This window comes from Oncorhynchus masou, unplaced genomic scaffold (genome assembly GCF_036934945.1).
Source record: "Oncorhynchus masou masou isolate Uvic2021 unplaced genomic scaffold, UVic_Omas_1.1 unplaced_scaffold_674, whole genome shotgun sequence".
NCBI lineage: Eukaryota > Metazoa > Chordata > Actinopteri > Salmoniformes > Salmonidae > Oncorhynchus > Oncorhynchus masou.
In genome coordinates this window covers 232,501-253,359 of record NW_027013189.1, presented here as the reverse complement: position 1 = coordinate 253,359, position 20,859 = coordinate 232,501, and the positions used below count along the sequence as shown (strand labels likewise).

Genomic DNA, 20,859 nt, shown 5'->3' with positions numbered 1-20,859 from the left:
CTTAAAAGGTTTTACACAGAGTTGGAAAATATTATATTATGACATATTTAATTATCTATCATAAAATCCCCCCTAAATTGTTTTTAAAATACACACATTTCATTGATATATGTATAAAAAGCACACAAAGTATCTGGTAACTTTCACAATAGAATATGAATCAGATATGATCCGTCACAAGAAACCCCGGGAATGTTTTTATCTTCCCTCCCCCCCCACGTGTGTACATCGGTCTCGGGTGGAACGTTTGTTGATGTACACCTATGAGTAGAAACGTATCAAAATTACTGTTGTAATATATATTTATCGGAGTAATGTTGAAATCAAAAACTTTCGTAAAGAAAACCCGATCAGGCGGGATCATGAAAATAGTCCGTGAGCATTACCTGCGAGACGATATTTGGTGCGGAAGTGAAGTTTGTACAGAATGCAAGCAAGAAGAGACTGTGTTGCAGAAAGACGCTTGCATTGAAAGCAACTTGTGTTCTTTCCCACACTATTTACTCCCAGACACAAATATTGTGTTGAGCCAGGTAAGTTACTGTGCAATAATGTCTAACGTAAACGTTATTATTAACAACAAATCAATACAAAAAAGTACATGTCTAAAGTAAACGCTAGATTTCCCCACCGCACCACTACAGTTTTAGATGTCTGACACGACTCTAGTGAAAGTGTGAACCCCACTTATCAAGTTCAGGGTTTCGCAAACTCGGTCATGCCCCCGTCCCGCGGTGGCACGTTCTGGTTTTTGCCCTACCCAGCTGATTAAAATAATCAAAGCTTGATGATGAGTTGGATATTTGAGTCCGCTATGTAGTGGTGGGGCAAAACCCCTGATCTAGCGAACACTAATTTGACTTAACTTTCAGGTGTGACATTCTACCACGCTGAGTCAGTATCCCTTTTAATGTCTGTAGATTGATATCCTGGAGGATCCCTTGATCAAGAACGTGATCATTCTGCAGACTGTACTCCAAGAGGTCCGCCACAGGAGCGCTCCCATCTACAAGCGTTTGAAAGACATCCTTCACGACAAGGAAAAACACTTCTACACTTTCACTAACGAACATCACAGGTAGAAAATAGATATACTGTTTGCCTTAGATAACTGACTGTTTTGTAGTGATTTAAGGGGGTGTAGCCTAACTTGGTTTTGAATCAGTGACCCTTGGGGTTATCCCACCACTGACGCCAATGTAACAATTGACTGAAATAAGTTGGAGCAAGACTGAAGTCAGCATGTTTCCCAACCAAAACAGTTTGGCAGAGTTTGCGTATATTAAACGACAAACAACATTTTGTTTTGTTTTTTGGACTTTGGCAAGGTTTCTTTTAAGCTGTTCTTATTCGCGTTTTCTCTTGAGAAATACTGCACCTAACATCCTAATCAGATGAAAAATTGCGTGACTAAGATCTCCTAGGCAAAAAAGTAAATTTAGCTCAGGCTAGTCGCCAGCCGAACTTAAGCATGCTGACTCCTTAACTGTCCATCCGATTTGTGATCAATGCTTTTCAAAGTGACGTATGGTTGTACTCTTCTGTTCCAGAGAAACGTATATAGAGAGAGAGCAGGGGGAAAGCGCCAACGATCGTAATGACAGAGCCATCCGCATATCTACCAAGTGGTACAGTGATCACCTGAACAACACCCCTACGGACAAGAGGTTGAAGGTTGTTTTGCTGACCAATGACCGGGGCAACAAGGAGAAAGCAGAGGAGTCCGGCCTGCTCACATACAGATGTAAGAAACAACACCTCCGTTACCTCAGTACCCCAAGATGAGACCGCTGTTCAAGTCTTTAATATCACGATATCTGTTACCTCAGTACCCCAAGATGAGACCGCTGTTCTTGTCTTTAATATCACAATATCTGTTACCTCAGTACCCCAAGATGAGACTGCTGTTCTTACCTCAGTACCCCAAGATGAGACTGCTGTTCTTGTCTTTAATATCACGATATCTGTTACCTCAGTACCCCAAGATGAGACCGCTGTTCTTGTCTTTAATATCACAATATCTGTTACCTCAGTACCCCAAGATGAGACTGCTGTTCTTGTCTTTAATATCACAATATCTGTTACCTCAGTACCCCAAGATGAGACCGCTCTTGTCTTTAATATCACATATCTGTTACCTCAGTACCCCAAGATGAGACTGCTGTTCTTGTCTTTAACATATCTGTTACCTCAGTACCCCAGATGACATGTTTACACAATATCTAGTAGATGTGGTTCTTGTCTTTACTACATGTTTAAAATCAGTAGATGTACCCCAAGATGACTACTTGTCTTTATGTTACCTCAGTACCCCAAGATGAGACTTTACTTTAGTAGATGTGGACTACATGTTTACTTTAGTAGATGTGGACTACATGTTTACTTTAGTAGATGTGGACTACATGTTTACTTTAGTAGATGTGGACTACATGTTTACTTTAGTAGATGTGGACTACATGTTTACTTTAGTAGATGTGGACTACATGTTTACTTTAGTCCTCATGTGGACTACATGTTTACTTTAGTACCCCAAGATGTGGACTACATGTTTACTTTAGTCGATGTGGACTACATGTTTGTTTAGTAGATGTGGACTACATGTTTACTTTAGTCGATGTGGACTACATGTTTCTTGTCTTTAGTATCGATGTGGACTACATGTTTGCTTTAGACCGATGTGGACTACATGTTTGCTTTAGTCGATGTGGGCTACATGTTTGCTTTAATATCACAATATCTGTTACCTCAGTACCCCAAGATGAGACCGCGATGTGGGCTACATGTTTGCTTTAGTCGATGTGGGCTACATGTTTGCTTTAGTCGATGTGGGCTACATGTTTGCTTTAGTCGATGTGGGCTACATGTTTGCTTTAGTCGATGTGGGCTACATGTTTGCTTTAGTCGATGTGGGCTACATGTTTGCTTTAGTCGATGTGGGACTACATGTTTGCTTTAGTCGATGTGAGGACTACATGTTTGCTTTAGTCGATGTGGACTACATGTTTGCTTTAGTCGATGGGGACTACATGTTTGCTTTAGTCGATGTGGACTACATGTTTGCTTTAGTCGATGGGGACTACATGTTTGCTTTAGTCGATGTGGACTACATGTTTGCTTTAGTCGATGTGGACTACATGTTTGCTTTAGTCGATGTGGACTACATGTTTGCTTTAGTCGATGTGGACTACATGTTTGCTTTAGTCGATGTGGACTACATGTTTGCTTTAGTCGATGTGGACTACATGTTTGCTTTAGTCGATGTGGACTGTTTACATGTTTGTTTACTTTAGTCGATGTGGACTACATGTTTGCTTTAGTCGATGTGGACTACATGTTTGCTTTAGTCGATGTGGACTACATGTTTACTTTAGTCGATGTGGACTACATGTTTACTTTAGAGATGTGGACTTGTTTAGTCAGGTGTGGACTACATGTTTACTTTAGAAGATGTGGACCCATGATGATGTGGACTACATGTTTACTTTAAAGATGACAAGGTAACTACATGTTTCACTTTAGTCGATGTGGACTACATGTTTTATTTATCGAGACAGTTTAGATCGATGTGGACTACATGTTTAGAGACTTTAGTCTGTGGACATGTTTATAGAGACCATCTTCATCCATCCTCTGTTTCGTCAGAGCTTTAGATCGATGGCTTTGACCAACGATGACAAGGTAACTAATATCTTACTCACATAGAAGATTTCTAGAGCTGCATGTTTAGAGACAGTTAGATCTGCATATTCATAGAGAAAGTTAGATCTTTATTCATAGAAACGTTAGATCTGCATATTCATAGAGACAGTTAGATCTGCATATTCATAGAGACAGTTAGATCTGCATATTCATAGAGACAGTTAGATCTGCATATTCATAGAGACAGTTAGATCTGCATATTCATAGAGAATAGATCTGAAAGTTAGATCTGCATATTCATAGAGAAGTTAGATCTGCATATTCATAGAGACAGTTAGATCTGCATATTCATAGAGACAGTTAGATCTGCATATTCATAGAGACAGTTAGATCTGCATATTCATAGAGACAGTTAGATCTGCATATTCATAGAGACAGTTAGATCTGCATATTCATAGAGACAGTTAGATCTGCATATTCATAGAGAAAGTTAGATCTGCATATTCATAGAGACAGTTAGATCTGCATATTCATAGAGAAAGTTAGATCTGCATATTCATGGTTATTTGTTGAATTTATCCCTTTAATTTCTCTCTCCCTCCCCCAGAATGAGATCACCAGCAGTAAGGTGTTGTTCCCGGAGCACCTGCCCCTGTCGAGGATCCAGTCTGGGATTAAGAGTGGGACCTTCCAACAGGGAACGTTCCGGGCTAGCAGAGACAACTACCTGGAGGCTACTGTGTTTGTCCACGGAGAAGGAGATGACAGTACAGAGGTGAGTGCTGCTGAAGCATAGCTCATGTTCATTCGTGGATTCTGGCCGTGTAACCTGCCATAGAAGTATGGAACATTCTTTAAGTCCTCCAAAAGTTGCTGAATATTTCCTCATCGTTAGTCAACTGCTCTGTTCATGTATCTGGGTTGAAAAGTGAGTTATCAACAGTGTTATTCTTCCATTACCATTGAATGGGAGTGGAGAATATTTGATGCTGTTCTAAGTCCCAGCTGGCGAGATGGGGATGAGTGAGTGAGTGATGATTGGATGGGAAATGTAAACGAAACAGTGATGGTTACCATGGTAACACTTCCTCTTCCTGTCCCGCCCCTCAGGTTCTGATCCAAGGCCTGCAGAACCTGAACAGGGCTGTCCATCAGGACCTGGTTGCTGTGGAGATCCTGCCTCTGAACCAATGGGTGGCTCCGTCCTCTGTGGTGCTGCAGGACGAGGGGCCCAAGGAGGATGATGTCACAGAGGAGGAGGAGGCAGAGTTGAAGAGTGGTCCGTCTGGGGCGGCGTCACGGAAGCCCACAGGCAGGGTGGTGGGCATCATCAAGAGGAACTGGAGACCCTTCTGTGGCATGCTCTTCCTGTCCCAAATCAAAGAGGTAACTAGCATCACCTCGCTCTGCTCTGTCAATCAACACATCAATCAAATCAAACCCTTCAGAAATCCTACATGAGTATTTATCCATATGGATGCATATACCACCACGCTTTGGTTTCTCTTGTGATTATTTTGTCGTCTGTCGTACTTGTTTTGTGCTGACGAAGATCTCATTGTTCCTGGTCTGTTACACCCCGTCCTCCCCTTCCCAGGCGACCCGTCACCTCTTCACCCCGGCCGACCGCCGTATCCCCAGGATCCGTATAGAGACGCGCCAGGCGGCCACGTTGGCAGGACAGAGGATCATGGTGGCCGTCGACGGCTGGCCCAAGCACTCCAGATACCCCAATGTATGTGTCTCTCAGGTCCTCTTTATTACAGTTGGGCTGCTCAGATGATCACGTATCATTATGGGATATCAATGTCTGGAGAAGTGTGTGATGGACATGAGATGTGCAGCTCGACTGCAATGAAGAGGACCTGGAACGCACCTCAATCATAACGGCTCATCTCTCCTCTTTCTGTCTTTGAGAAACTAGCAGAGACTAGACACCATTCTCTCCTCACCCACCCTTCTCTCCCTCTCTCCTCTCCTCACCCACCCCTCTCTCCCTCTCTCCTTCTCTCCCTCTCTCCTCACCCCCCCTTCTCTCCCTCTCTCCTCACCCACCCCTCTCTCCCTCTCTCCTCACCCACCCCCTCTCTCCCCTCTCTCCTCCTCTCCCTCTCTCCTCCCCTCTCCCCTCACCCCCTTCTCCCTCCCTCTCTCCTCACCCACCCCTCTCTCCTTCTCTCCTCCTCTCCCTCTCTCCTCCTCTCCCTCTCTCCTTCTCTCCCTCTCTCCTCCCTCTCTCCTCACCCACCCCTCTCTCCTTCTCTCCCTCTCTCCTCCTCTCAGGGCCATTTTGTTCGTAGCCTGGGAAGTGCAGGGGACAAGGAGACTGAGACAGAGGTGCTACTGCTGGAGCATGATGTCCCTCACCAGGACTTCTCACAGGCCGTCCTCAGTTTCCTCCCCAAGATGCCCTGGAACATCACAGAGGAGGTAACTGCACCGCACAGGGGTGTTCTGTTATGGCGGCCATTTTGTGCCAAGACATATATATATATCAATGGTTGTCAGCTGGTGGCTACATTGTTGTAGCTATACCAATCAACAATTTGGTAACACTACTTAAAGCCTGTTGGTATAATTGCATTATGGTGTGGTTATAAAGCTTTATAAAGGCTCATCACATGCTTATAACAGGTAATAATGCATCACTAAACCTTGATCTCCTATCAGGACATGGCTGTGAGAGAGGACCTGAGGAACCTGACTGTCTGCAGTGTGGATCCTCCTGGCTGTACGGACATAGATGATGCTCTGCACTGTAGAGACCTGCCCAATGGAAACCAAGAGGTAGGACACTGAGGAACTAACACGCTTTACCACAGCATTTTATTGGGACGGGGTGAATGTTTGGATGAGGTAACAGAATCTATTTTAATCGGTAATATGGTGGAACAGAATTGAAAGTTGAGAAGTCATCGTGTGTGTGTGTGTGTGTGTTTCTTTGTGGGTTGAAGGTTGGTGTCCACATTGCTGATGTGAGCCACTTCATCCGGCCAGGCAACGCTATGGACCTGGAGGCTGCCAACAGAGGAACTACAGTCTACCTGACTGGAAGGGTACAGACCATCTGTTTCATCACATAGTGACCTTGATGAACCCTAGCTAGCTCTTTTAGCACGTCTTAAACGGCACCCTATTCCCTATATAAGTGCACTACTTTTTTTTTTACCAGAGCCCGGGTCAAAAGTAGTGCACTATATAGGGAATAGGGTTCCATTTGAGTGTTGTATTGCTAACACAGATGATTGTCTCCCACAGAGGATCGACATGGTTCCTGAACTGCTGAGCTCCAACCTGTGTTCTCTACGATCCAGTGTGGAGAGGTGGCTTTAAGACTTCCTGAAGACATCATATATGTTGTTGTTGTTGTTGTTGTTGTCATTTACCGTTAGTGGTGTTCCTGGTGTCTCCTCTCGGTAGGCTGGCATTCTCTTGTATATGGGAGATCAACGACAAGGCTGAGATAGTCAAGACCAGATTCACTAAAAGTGTCATCAACTCCAAGGTAGAGGGAGAGGAAACTCACACATTTGACAATGTAACAGTTGTGATTGAGACAATGTAAGAAATGCCCCTCGGGATCAATAAAGTTTATTGAATTGAAAGATAATTCTTCCTCCAGGCCTCGCTGACGTACGCCGAGGCCCAGATGAGGATTGATGACGCCAACATGAATGATGACACCACCAAGAGCTTACGAGGCCTGAACAGACTAGCCAAGATCCTGAAGAAACGGAGGATAGAGAAAGGGTGAGGTTTCGAGACCTGAACAGACTAGCCAGGACCCTGAAGAGACAGGATAGAGGAAGGGTAAGAGGTCACGAGGCCTGAACAGACTAGCCAGGACCCTGAAGAGACAGGATAGAGGAAGGGTAGGTCAGAGACCTGAACTGACTAGCCAGGACCCTGAAGAGACAAGATAGAGGAAGGGTAAGAGGTTACTAGACCTGAACAGACTAGCCAGGACCCTGAAGAGACAGGATAGAGGAAGGGTAAGAGGTTACGAGGCCTGAACAGACTAGCCAGGACCCTGAAGAGACAGGATAGAGAAAGGGTAAGAGGTCAAGAGACCTGAACAGACTAGCCAGGACCCTGAAGAGACAGGATAGAGAAAGGGTGAGGTTTCGAGACCTGAACAGACTAGCCAGGACCCTGAAGAGACAGGATAGAGGAAGGGTAAGAGGTTACGAGGCCTGAACAGACTAGCCAGGACCCTGAAGAGACAGGATAGAGGAAGGGTAAGAGGTTACGAGACCTGAACAGACTAGCCAGGACCCTGAAGAGACAGGATAGAGGAAGGGTAAGAGGTTACTAGACCTGAACAGACTAGCCAGGACCCTGAAGAGACAGGATAGAGGAAGGGTAAGAGGCCTGAACTGACTAGCCAGGACCCTGAAGAGACAGGACAGAGGAAGGGTAAGAGACCTGAACAGACTAGCCAGGACCCTGAAGAGACAGGACAGAGGACAGAGGAAGGGTAAGAGGTTACGAGACCTGAACAGACTAGCCAGGACCCTGAAGAGACAGGATAGAGGAAGGGTAAGAGGTTACGAGACCTGAACAGACTAGCCAGGACCCTGAAGAGACAGGATAGAGGAAGGGTAAGAGGTTACGAGACCTGAACAGACTAGCCAGGACCCTGAAGAGACAGGATAGAGGAAGGGTAAGAGGTTACGAGACCTGAACAGACTAGCCAGGACCCTGAAGAGACAGGATAGAGGAAGGGTAAGAGGTTACCCTGAGAGACCTGAACAGACTAGCCAGGACCCTGAAGAGACAGGATAGAGGAAGGGTAAGAGGTTACGAGAAACAGACTAGCCAGGACCCTGAAGAGACAGGATAGAGGAAGGGTAAGAGGTCACGAGACCTGAACAGACTAGCCAGGACCCTGAAGAGACAGGATAGAGGAAGGGTAAGAGGTTACGAGACCTGAACAGACTAGCCAGGACCCTGAAGAGACAGGATAGAGAAAGGGTCTGTGATGTCAGTAGTTGATAACCTTTTCCCTAACTGTTGAAAGAGACAGATCGTTAGAACTGTGGCAGATTGATGTATTCCCAAAGGTGATTAGTTGGTTGATGGATTGATTGTGTTTATTGATCTGGTTGCTGGTGTCATTAATCTATATGTTGTACTCTGTGTGGAATGTATAAATACATGTCTTTGTTGGTAATCTAACATGGTGGTTTTCCGTTGTGTGTTTCAGTGCGTTGACTCTCTCCTCGCCCGAGGTTCGCTTCCACATCGACAGTGAGACTCACGACCCCATAGACCTACAGACCAAGGAACTCAAGTACGTTGTTAGGCTTTTAGAATATACAATTTAAAATAAAGCTTTTAGAATGTAGAATTTAAAATAAGGCTTTTAGAATGTAGAATTTAAAATAAGGTTCTATTCATGGTGCTTGAAACTGTGCTGTCGTTTTGACCCTGACTAACGTGGTTTAAACTTCAACAAGTTCAGCTGAACTCACATGAATATTGACAAGCTTTTTGTGTCCTGTCAAAGCATCCTGCTGTTTCCAGTTTTACCTTGTCACTGGGTTATAACATCCAGCAGTAGATCTCTGCTCAGAGACTTGATGTTCACGCTGTATCGGTGGGTTCAAATTCAAATAACTTTATTGTTCCCCAGGGAGACCAACTCGATGGTGGAGGAGTTCATGTTGCTGGCCAACATCTCAGTCGCTCAGAAGATTTATGATGAGTTCTCAGAGTGCGCTCTCCTGAGGAAGCACCCCGCCCCTCCTCCATCTAACTACGACATCCTCAACAAGGCTGCCAAGTCTAAGGTTCATCTACGTATTCAGACTGACTAGACATCTAAAACACGTCTAATGACATCTATATATTCAGACTAGACATCTAAAACACGTCTAATGACATCTATATATTCAGACTAGACATCTAAAACACGTCTAATGACATCTATATATTCAGACTAGACATCTAAAACACGTCTAATGACATCTATATATTCAGACTAGACATCTAAAACAGGTCTAATGACATCTATATATTCAGACTAGACATCTAAAACACGTCTAATGACATCTATATATTCAGACTAGACATCTAAAACACGTCTAATGACATCTATATATTCAGACTAGACATCTAAAACACGTCTAATGACATCTATATATTCAGACTAGACATCTAAAACACAGTCTAATGACATCTATATTTTCAGACAGACATCTAAAACACGTCTAATGACATCTATATTTCTGACATCAGTCAATGTAGTCCTAACGTCTGTTTCTGACATCAGTCTAATGTAGTCCTAACGTTGTTGTTTCTGACATCAGTCTAATGTAGTCCTAACGTATTGTTTCTGACATCAGTCTAATGTAGTCCTAACGACATGTTGTTTCTGACATCAGTCTAATGTAGTCCTAACGTTGTTGTTTCTGACATCAGTCTAATGTAGTCCTAACGTTGTTGTTTCTGACATCAGTCTAATGTAGTCCTAACGTTGTTGTTTCTGACATCAGTCTAATGTAGTCCTAACGTTGTTGTTTCTGACATCAGTCTAATGTAGTCCTAACGTTGTTGTTTCTGACATCAGTCTAATGTAGTCCTAACGTTGTTGTTTCTGACATCAGTCTAATGTTGTTGTTGTTTCTGACATCAGTCTAATGTAGTCCTAACGTTGTTGTTTCTGACATCAGTCTAATGTAGTCCTAACGTTGTTGTTTCTGACATCAGTCTAATGTAGTCCTCACGTTGTTGTTTCTGACATCAGTGTAATGTAGTCCTAACGTTGTTGTTTCTGACATCAGTCTAACGTTGTTGTTTCTGACATCAGTCTAATGTAGTCCTAATGTTGTTGTTTCTGACATCAGTCTAATGTAGTCCTCACGTTGTTGTTTCTGACATCAGTCTAATGTAGTCCTAACGTTGTTGTTTCTGACATCAGTCTAATGTAGTCCTAACGTTGTTGTTTCTGACATCAGTCTAATGTAGTCCTAACGTTGTTGTTTCTGACATCAGTCTAATGTAGTCCTAACGTTGTTGTTTCTGACATCAGTCTAATGTAGTCCTAACGTTGTTGTTTCTGACATCAGTCTAATGTAGTCCTAACGTTGTTGTTTCTGACATCAGTCTAATGTAGTCCTAACGTTGTTGTTTCTGACATCAGTCTAATGTAGTCCTCACGTTGTTGTTTCTGACATCAGTCTAATGTAGTCCTCACGTTGTTGTTTCTGACATCAGTCTAATGTAGTCCTAACGTTGTTGTTTCTGACATCAGTCTAATGTAGTCCTAACGTTGTTGTTTCTGACATCAGTCTAATGTAGTCCTCACGTTGTTGTTTCTGACATCAGTCTAATGTAGTCCTAACGTTGTTGTTTCTGACATCAGTCTAATGTAGTCCTAACGTTGTTGTTTCTGACATCAGTCTAATGTAGTCCTTTGTTGTTTCTGACATCAGTCTAATGTAGTCCTAACGTTGTTGTTTCTGACATCAGTCTAATGTAGTCCTCACGTTGTTGTTTCTGACATCAGTCTAATGTAGTCCTCACGTTGTTTCTGACATCAGTGTAATGTAGTCCTCACGTTGTTGTTTCTGACATCAGTCTAATGTAGTCCTAACGTTGTTTGTTTCTGACATCAGTCTAATGTAGTCCTAACGTTGTTGTTTCTGACATCAGTCTAATGTAGTCCTCACGTTGTTGTTTCCCTCAGACATCAGTGATAATGTAAGTCTAGCTGACTTGTTGTTTCCCAGGTGGACATTCAACACCTTGCTAATGTATCCTAGCAACACGCTGCATGATGCAGGCGTTGTTTCTGACATCAGGGATGGATGTAGTCCTCCACTATTGTTGTTTCTGACACACTTCACCTCACCTATCATGTGAGAACACACACTTCACCTCACCTTGTTTCACCTTTCTGACGGTGAGAACACACACTTCACTACCTATCGGACGGTGAGAACACACACTCACCTCACCTATCGGACGTTTCTGACATTCACCTCACCTACCGGACGGTGAGAACACACACTTCACCTCACCTTTGTTTCTGACGGTGAGAACATCACACTTCACCTCACCTATGGTCCTAACGTATCGACGGTGACATCAGTCTAATGTACTGACATCAGTCTAATGTACCTCACTTCACCTGTCACCTCCCCTCAGGACTTGGTGATCCACATCGGACTGGAACAACCTTCACTCTACCTGACTCTCTGAGACACGGCCCACGGTGAGAACACACTTCACCTCACTACTTCAAACACCTTGCTGCGTATCCACACAACACTACTGACATGATGCAGGCCTATCGGTGTACTTCTGCTCACCTATCGGACGGGATGGACAGTGACACACTACCTGGACGGTGAGAACCACACTCACCTCACCTGGACGCCTACACACACTTCACACCTAGGTACACACACTTCACCCCCACATCGGACCTGGTCAACTCACCTCTCACCTACCGGACGGTGAGAACTACACACACTTCACCTCACCTGAGACACACACTTCAACTCACCTATGACGGTGAGAACCACACACTTCACCTCACCTACCGGGACGGAACACACACTTCAACACACCTACCTGACGGTGAGAACACACACTTCACCTCACCCACCTCACCTCCGGACGGTGAGAGAACACCTACACTTCACTTCACCTCACCTATCTCGGTGAGAACACACACTTCACCTCACCTATCGGACGGTGAGAACACACACTTCACCTCACCTCACCTATCGACGGTGAGAACACACCACTTCACCTCACCTATCAGACGGTGAGAACACACACTTCACCACACCTGACTTCACCTATCACCCACTGTAGGTGACACTCACACACCTGACTTCCGCCCTAGCCTTCTCTATCTCTGACTGGACCACACCCTTTCTCTACACCTGACTGGTCCACCCCCACCCCCTTCTCTATCTCTGACTGGTGACCCCTCACACTCCTGACTGGTCACCTCACCTGGACCACGGACCACCCCCACCCCCCTTCTCTACACACACTGGACCACACACCTCACCCCCTGTTGGACTGACCAACAACTCCTGACTGGTCCACCCCCTCTCTACTCCTGACTGGTCCACCCTGACCTTCTCTATCTCTGACTGGACCACACCCTTTCTCTACTCCTGACTGGTCCACCTCCACCCCCTACCTCTGACTGGACCAACACCCTTCTCTATCTCCTGACTGGTCCACCCCCACCCCCTCTACTCTGACTGACTGGTCTCACCCTGACACACCCCCTGTCCCACCCCACCCCCCCTACTCCTGACTGGTCCTCTACTGGTCCTCACCCTGACTGGTCCGTCCACCCCCCCCTGGGTTCTGATGTGATTGTAACCTTTACAGATACTCTGACATCATCGTGCATCGGCTGCTGGCTGTAGCCATTGGAGCAGACAGCACTTACCCAGACCTGATGGACAAACACAAGCAGTCTGCCCTCTGCAACAACCTCAACTACAGACACTGGCCCAGTAACCTACCACACACAGGTACTGGACTCACCCAACACACTGACCTGTTAGAGCCTCTAGCCTACCACACACAGGTACTGGACTCACCCAACACACTGACCTGTTAGAGCCTCTAGCCTACCACACACAGGTACTGGACTCACCCAACACACTGACCTGTTAGAGCCTCTAGCCTACCACACACAGGTACTGGACTCACCCAACACACTGACCTGTTAGAGCCTCTAGCCTACCACACACAGGTACTGGACTCACCCAACACACTGACCTGTTAGAGCCTCTAGCCTACCACACACAGGTACTGGACTCACCCAACACACTGACCTGTTAGAGCCTCTAGCCTACCACACACAGGTACTGGACTCACCCAACACACTGACCTGTTAGAGCCTCTAGCCTTCCACACACAGGTACTGGACTCACCCAACACACTGACCTGTTAGAGCCTCTAGCCTTCCACACACAGGTACTGGACTCACCCAACACACTGACCTGTTAGAGCCTCTAGCCTACCACACACAGGTACTGGACTCACCCAACACACTGACCTGTTAGAGCCTCTAGCCTACCACACACAGGTACTGGACTCACCCAACACACTGACCTGTTAGAGCCTCTAGCCTTCCACACACAGGTACTGGACTCACAACTATTTAACCAGGAAGTCCCATTGAAGACGAGGGACCCATTTTTACAAAAGGACAACTAGGTCATATTCATTAGTGCACTGTAGCAAAATGCTTTGCAACGGAAATGGGAAAAATAACATTTCTTATTGAACATTTCTGGGCAGCCTCTCCCTGTTTCCATCTGTTTGACGAGATAATGTGTTGTTTCCTCCAGCTGTTCTTCAAGAGCAGAGGCATCCTGAACGAAGAGGGCTTCATCCTGTTTGTGAGGAAGAACGCCATCATCGTCCTCATCCCTAAGTTTGGTCTGGAGGGAACGGTGTTCTTTGAGAACAAAGATAAACCCAGCCCCAAACTGATCTTCAACGAAGAGGTACCCTCGCTGTGTGTCAGAGAAAAGTAAAGCTATTTTTTTTTTTGTGTGTATGGATCAACTGTAACTCTGTGTGTGTGTGTGTGTGTGTAGGCTCCTAGTCTGACGGTGGAGGGCCACTCCTTCAACATGTTTGACAAGGTCAAAGTGACCATCAGTCTGGATGCGTCCAACGTCCAGCACCAGAAGATCAGGATGTCCCTGGTCGAACCTGTGGTACGTTGTTTCAAACTGAATCTCTCTGTCATTACAGAGATCCTATGGTGGTCGAAGTTCTGAACTAAAACCACGTTCAGGTAACAGTTTGTGTCTGAGGTAAAATAGCCTTCTGTCATGTCAAATCACTCATTTCAGGCTTGGACATGTAACTAATATTGTTGTTGTTTTCTAGATCTCTGGAGTGAGTGTCGCGCCGTCAGAACCAGAACCAGAAGTCAAGAGAGCTAAACTGGACCGTTGAACAACACCATCCTCAGACTGTTCTCCTAGCTCAGTTATAGATTATTTTAAATGTTTAGCTTTTTCTTTTCCTACATTACAAGCACAGAACATTCTGTGGTTAATACGTTTAAGATTTTAAAACCTTTTTTCCTTGACCTATAGAAAGTCATCCTTCCAGGTAAACGTTGATGGGAGGCCGGTAACGTGTAGAATGGGAGGCCGGTAACCTGTAGAATGGGATGCTATGGGAGGCTAAAGTTTAGAATGGGATGATATACTGTGGCAAGACATAATGGTATATTGTATTTCTAGTCCTGACCCATAGAGTTTGTACGGTCTATTCAGGAAGGAATGTTACCTTGTACAACTCTCAATAAAGCTCTTGGTTTTAGCCAATGTTCCTTTTCTCATCTGTTTGGCTCGTCTCTGTTTTGTGATTGGAGTAGGTGCATTTAATTCAAATGTAGCCAGGAAAATGAAGAGAAGCCCAGTTGTACAACGTTTAATGTGGCTCAGTGGTCTAGTCAGAACGTTACTCATTCAATAAACACGTCATTTAATCAGCTGTTCAGATGGTGGCCTTGTTTAAAGGGGAGCTCTGCAGTTATAAATATTTGTATAACAAAATGTACAATAAAAAGCCTTTATCACAATTCACATTCCCGTAATTGTTTAACTGATTAAAAATAAATGCTAAATTCACAATCAACAAGAATATATAATGTATAAATACATAACTGAAAGTCAAGTTTCATCAGTCCCTTGTTCACGTCAACACTAAGTTTTCCAAAATAGCACCTTATTCCCTATATAGTGCACTACTGACCAATGCCCACAGGGCTCCAAAGTAGTGCACTATATAGGCTGCCATTTCAACTCCACTATGAGGGATAGCTAGTGCCAATAGGAATTCATTTCAAGGTTCATTTGTGCGAATGGCGGCATCGAAACATTGTCATTTTGCCGGGGTGTATTCAGTACACGATTCACTCTAAACAAAAGCGTTTGGCAACAGTTTGTTTCTATTGGACAAATTCAGGTAGGTTCCATTTCTAGAGTAAAGGGTTTCCAACAGAATCCGACTAATGAATACACCCCAACACGACCGCTTTAAAACATGGCAAAACATCATCATTGGCTTCAGCTGGGAGGTTAAAGGTGGGAGGGGCTTCCTTGTGTTCTCCTCCAATCAGCTCACTCAATGGTGTTGAGGAAAAACAGTCTGGAAAACAAAAAAATATTCTCCATAAGCTGTACCACGTCAATCATGGTTTAGCAATGTGTAAACTCACAAATTAAATACCATGCAATTTTGGTGTCAGAGGAAAGCCCTAAACATTGTCAAAGACTCCAGCAACCCAAGTTATTCTCTCTGCTACCACACAGCAAGAGGTACTGGAGGACCAAGTCTGGGACCAAAAGTCTCCAGAACAGCTTCTGCCCCCAGGCCGCTGAACAGCTTCTACCCCCAGGCCGCTGAACAGCTTCTGCCCCCAGGCCGCTGAACAGCTTCTACCCCCAGGCCGCTGAACAGCTTCTACCCCCAGGCCGCTGAACAGCTTCTACCCCCAGGCCGCTGAACAGCTTCTACCCCCAGGCCGTCAGACTGCTGAACGGCTTCTACCCCCAGGCCGCTGAACAGCTTCTACCCCCAGGCCGTCAGACTGCTGAACAGCTTCTACCCCCAGGCCGCTGAACGGCTTCTACCCCCAGGCCGCTGAACGGCTTCTGCCCCCAGGCCGCTGAACAGCTTCTGCCCCCAGGCCGCTGAACAGCTTCTGCCCCCAGGCCGCTGAACAGCTTCTACCCCCAGGCCGTCAGACTGCTGAACGGCTTCTGCCCCCAGGCCGCTGAACAGCTTCTGCCCCCAGGCCGCTGAACGGCTTCTGCCCCCAGGCCGCTGAACAGCTTCTACCCCCAGGCAGTCAGACTGCTGAACAGCTTCTACCCCCAGGCCGCTGAACGGCTTCTACCCCCAGGCCGCTGAACGGCTTCTGCCCCCAGGCCGTCAGCTTCTGGCTGCTGAACTTAGACTGGGTCTTAGTGTGTCTGCTGTGGGTTCCGTTACCTCAGTGTGTCTGCTGTGGGTTCCGTTACCTCAGTGTGTCTGCTGTGGGTTCCGTTACCCCCAGTGTGTCTGCTGTGGGTTCCGTTACCTCAGTGTGTCTGCTGTGGGTTCCGTTACCTCAGGCCTGCTGTGGGTTCCGTTACCTCAGTGTGTCTGCTGTGGGTTCCGTTACCTCAGTGTGTCTGCTGTGGGTTCCGTTACCTCAGTGTGTCTGCTGTGGGTTCCGTTACCTCAGTGTGTCTGCTGTGGGTTCCGTTACCTCAGTGTGTCTGCTGTGGGTTCCGTTACCTCAGTGTGTCTGCTGTTCCGTTACCTCAGTGTGTCTGCTGTGGGTTCCGTTACCTCAGTGTGTCTGCTGTGGGTTCCGTTACCTCAGTGTGTCTGCTGTGGGTTCCGTTACCTCAGTGTGTCTGCTGTGGGTTCCGTTACCTCAGTGTGTCTGCTGTGGGTTCCGTTACCTCAGTGTGTCTGCTGTGGGTTCCGTTACCTCAGTGTGTCTGCTGTGGGTTCCGTTACCTCAGTGTGTCTGCTGTGGGTTCCGTTACCTCAGTGTGTCTGCTGTGGGTTCCGTTACCTCAGTGTGTCTGCTGTGGGTTCCGTTACCTCAGTGTGTCTGCTGTGGGTTCCGTTACCTCAGTGTGTCTGCTGTGGGTTCCGTTACCTCAGTGTGTCTGCTGTGGGTTCCGTTACCTCAGTGTGTCTGCTGTGGGTTCCGTTACCTCAGTGTGTCTGCTGTGGGTTCCGTTACCTCAGTGTGTCTGCTGTGGGTTCCGTTACCTTGGTCTTAGTGTGTCTGCTGTGGGTTCCGTTACCTTGGTCTTAGGTGTCTGCTGTGTGTCTGCTGTGGGTTCCGTTACCTTGGTCTCAGTGTGTCTGCTGTGGGTTCCGTTACCTTGGTCTTCGTGTGTCTGCTGTGAGGGAAGACCTCGTCGGGGATGTGTGCTGTGTCAAACGACTCCTTACTCTGGCTGTCTGAACTCATGGCATCTATCAGGCTGGCGGTGCCAGCGTATGTGTTGTACCCGCTGTCCACCTACACAGAGCAAACAGGCAGTTCAAATCACTCCCATTAACATGGTCATCAAAAATATAAGAAGAAGTCAAAGTACGTGATCTATCTGTGTACATTCAACCCAATAACACTTTAGTGCAAAAAATGTGTCAAAAACACAGTCAGTGTAACATACATGTCAGTGTAACTCTTCCAATTTTTTTGTTATAAACATGAAAATGCCTTTTCCGAAATGTTAAACTGGTGTCCAGCTTGTTAGAGGTTTATTCTGTTGTGATTCGAGCGGTTTAGTCAGTAGACGGCCCTCAGGATACAGACCTGCATGCTGTTATCATAAGGGATGCTGCTTCCTTCAGCGAGCAGAGACACAAACATATGAGACGCCTCCGCTGCCATCACGCTCGCCCCCACACGGGAGCTGGTCAACCGTACACCAACAGGAGTCACACCTCCTTCCTCCTCCTCTTCCACAGGGAGGTCCACTTCCACCTCGCCGTTCTCTACCTCCTCCTCCATCTTCACTGAGTCCAACAGAGGCTGGTCCATCCCCGAACCCCCCTCACACAGCCTCCCCATCCCCAGCAGACCCCCACTGATCCCGGGTACACACGGCACCGTAGAGGGGGAACAGGAGCCCATCTCCATGGGTGGTAGTGAAGGAGAAGGACATATATCGCCCTGGTCCAGGAGGGAAGGGTTGGGGGAGATGGTTGGGGGTGAGGCCCAGCAGCGGGCTCCGGGTCTGAGCTGAGGGTTGACCTGGGTCCGGCCTGGGGGCTGGAGGGAAGAGCAGAAGCGGATGGGGGAACAGCCGTCTACGTAGGGGCTCTCTGTACAGGAGTTGATGTCCATGTCTAGGGAACACCTCCAGGGGTCACGAAGCTCAACTTCCTCCTCTCTCCTCGACAAGAAAGACAATCACGGCATCATTCAAATGACCAACAACATGGATACTTTTCACCTAATGACTTGACTCAAATCTGCACAGACATATTCAGTCAGTTTCCATAGATACCGTCTCCATAGATACCGTCTCCAAAGCCGCAGCAGGTTGTATTGTATAACAGAACATTTAAGACACATTATGCCGATTAGGACATAAAACACCCCTTTAACAGACTCGTGTACCTGCTATGGGTGTCTGTGTGAACTGTGGCCCGATGGGGGACAGGGCAGGGGACTGGAAGCCAGCAGGAGAAGACCGCTCACGGCACAGGGGGCTGGGGACACTTCCCAGGCTGTAGGTTCGGTAACGACCCTGGATAGGGCTGGACGAGAAAAGACCCTTTGAAACAAAGAGAGAGAGACAACAAGAGAGAAAACAAGTGGTTACGTCTTTATTTGAAATCCTATTCTTCCTCAAAGATTCCCTCCTAGATGTTATACACAGTACCACTTTAGAAAATATAGCATCTGCTATAGCAGAGCTGTCCTGCTCCTGGAGAACTACCCTCCTGTAGGTTCTCACTCCGACCCTGTTCCTGAAGATCTACCCTCCTGTAGGTTTTCCTCCGACCCTGTTCCCGGAGAGCTACCCTCCTGATTTTCCTCCAATCCTGTTCCCGGAGATGTTTTCCATCCGACCCTGTTCCCGGAGAGCTACCCTCCTGTAGGTTTCCACTCACCCTGTTCCCGGAGAACCCTCCTGTAGGTTTTCACTCCGACCCTGTTCCCGGAGAGCTACCCTCCTGTAGGTTTTCTCCGACCCTGTTCCCGGAGAGCTACCCTCCTGTAGGTTTTCACTCCGACCCTGTTCCCGGAGAGCTACCCTCCTGTAGGTTTCCACTCCGACCCTGTTCCCGGAGAGCTACCCTCCTGTAGGTTTTCACTCCGTTTCCCGGAGAGCTACCCTCCTGTAGGTTTTCACTCCGACCCTGTTCCCGGAGAGCTACCCTCCTGTAGGTTTTCACTCCGACCCTGTTCCCGGAGAGCTACCCTCCTGTAGGTTTTCCTCCGACCCTGTTCCCGGAGAGCTAGAGCTACCCTCCTGTAGGTTTTCACTCCGACCCTGTTCCCGGAGAGCTACCCTCCTGTAGGTTTTCACTCCGACCCTGTTCCCGGAGAGCTACCCTCCTGTAGGTTTTCCTCCGACCCTGTTCCCGGAGGCTTTGTAGGTTTTCACTCCGACCCTGTTCCCGGAGAGCTACCCTCCTGTAGGTTTTCACTCCGACCCTGTTCCCGGAGAGCTACCCTCCTGTAGGTTTCACTCCGACCCTGTTCCCGGAGAGCTACCCTCCTGTAGGTTTCCCGGAGAGCTACCCTCCTGTAGGTTTTCTCCGACCCTGTTCCCGGAGAGCTACCCTCCTGTAGGTTTTCACTCCGACCCTGTTCCCGGACCCTCCTGTAGGTTTTCACTCCGACCCTGTTCCCGGAGAGCTACCCTCCTGTAGGTTTTCACTCCGACCCTGTTCCCGGAGAGCTACCCTCCTGTAGGTTTTCACTCCGACCCTGTTCCCGGAGAGCTACCCTCCTGTAGGTTTTCTCCGACCCTGTTCCTGTACCCTCCTGTAGTTTTCACTCCGACCCTGTTCCCGGAGAGCTACCCTCCTGTAGGTTTCACTCCGACCCTGTTCCCGGAGAGCTACCCTCCTGTAGGTTTTCACCCTGTTCCCGACCCTCCTGTTTTTCCCGACCCTGTTCCCGGAGAGCTACCCTCCTGTAGGTTTTCACTCCGACCCTGTTCCCGGAGAGCTACCCTCCTGTAGGTTTTCACTCCGACCCTGTTCCCCGGAGAGCTACCCTCCTGTAGGTTTTCACTCCGACCCTGTTCCCGGAGAGCTACCCTCCTGTAGGTTTTCACCCTGTTCCGACCCTGTTCCCCGGAGAGCTACCCTCCTGTAGGTTTTCACTCCGACCCTGTTCCCGGAGAGCTACCCTCCTGTAGGTTTTCCTCCGACTCCGTGTTCCCCGGAGAGCTACCCTCCTGTAGGTTTCACTCCGACCCTGTTCCCGGAGAGCTACCCTCCTGTAGGTTTTCACTCCGACCCTGTTCCCGGAGAGCTACCCTCCTGTAGGTTTTCACTCCGACCCTGTTCCCGGGAGAGCTACCCTCCTGTAGGTTTTCACTCCGACCCTGTTCCCCGGAGAGCTACCCTCCTGTAGGTTTTCACTCCAACCGTGTTCCCGGAGAGCTACCCTCCTGTAGGTTTTCACTCCGACCGTGTTCCCGGAGAGCTACGCTCCTGTAGGTTTTCACTCCAACCCCAGTT

The 20,859-nt window shown here is 47.3% G+C and overlaps 1 protein-coding gene and 1 pseudogene across 1 annotated transcript in view; one reads left to right on the top strand and one right to left on the bottom strand.

Annotated features, from left to right (window-relative positions):
• Window positions 1-203: 203 nt before the first annotated feature.
• LOC135536880 (exosome complex exonuclease RRP44-like) lies at window positions 204-14,810 on the top strand (annotated as a pseudogene).
• A 301-nt stretch (window positions 14,811-15,111) lies between these two features.
• LOC135536879 (protein aurora borealis-like) overlaps window positions 15,112-20,859 on the bottom strand; it is a 12,379-nt gene continuing 6,631 nt past the window's right edge. The window contains 5 exon segments of the mRNA XM_064963105.1: window positions 15,112-15,792; window positions 17,531-17,671; window positions 17,969-18,507; window positions 18,510-18,551; window positions 18,779-18,935. Of these exon segments, the coding sequence (XP_064819177.1) occupies window positions 15,769-15,792; window positions 17,531-17,671; window positions 17,969-18,507; window positions 18,510-18,551; window positions 18,779-18,935 (903 nt within the window). The 3' untranslated portion in view covers window positions 15,112-15,768.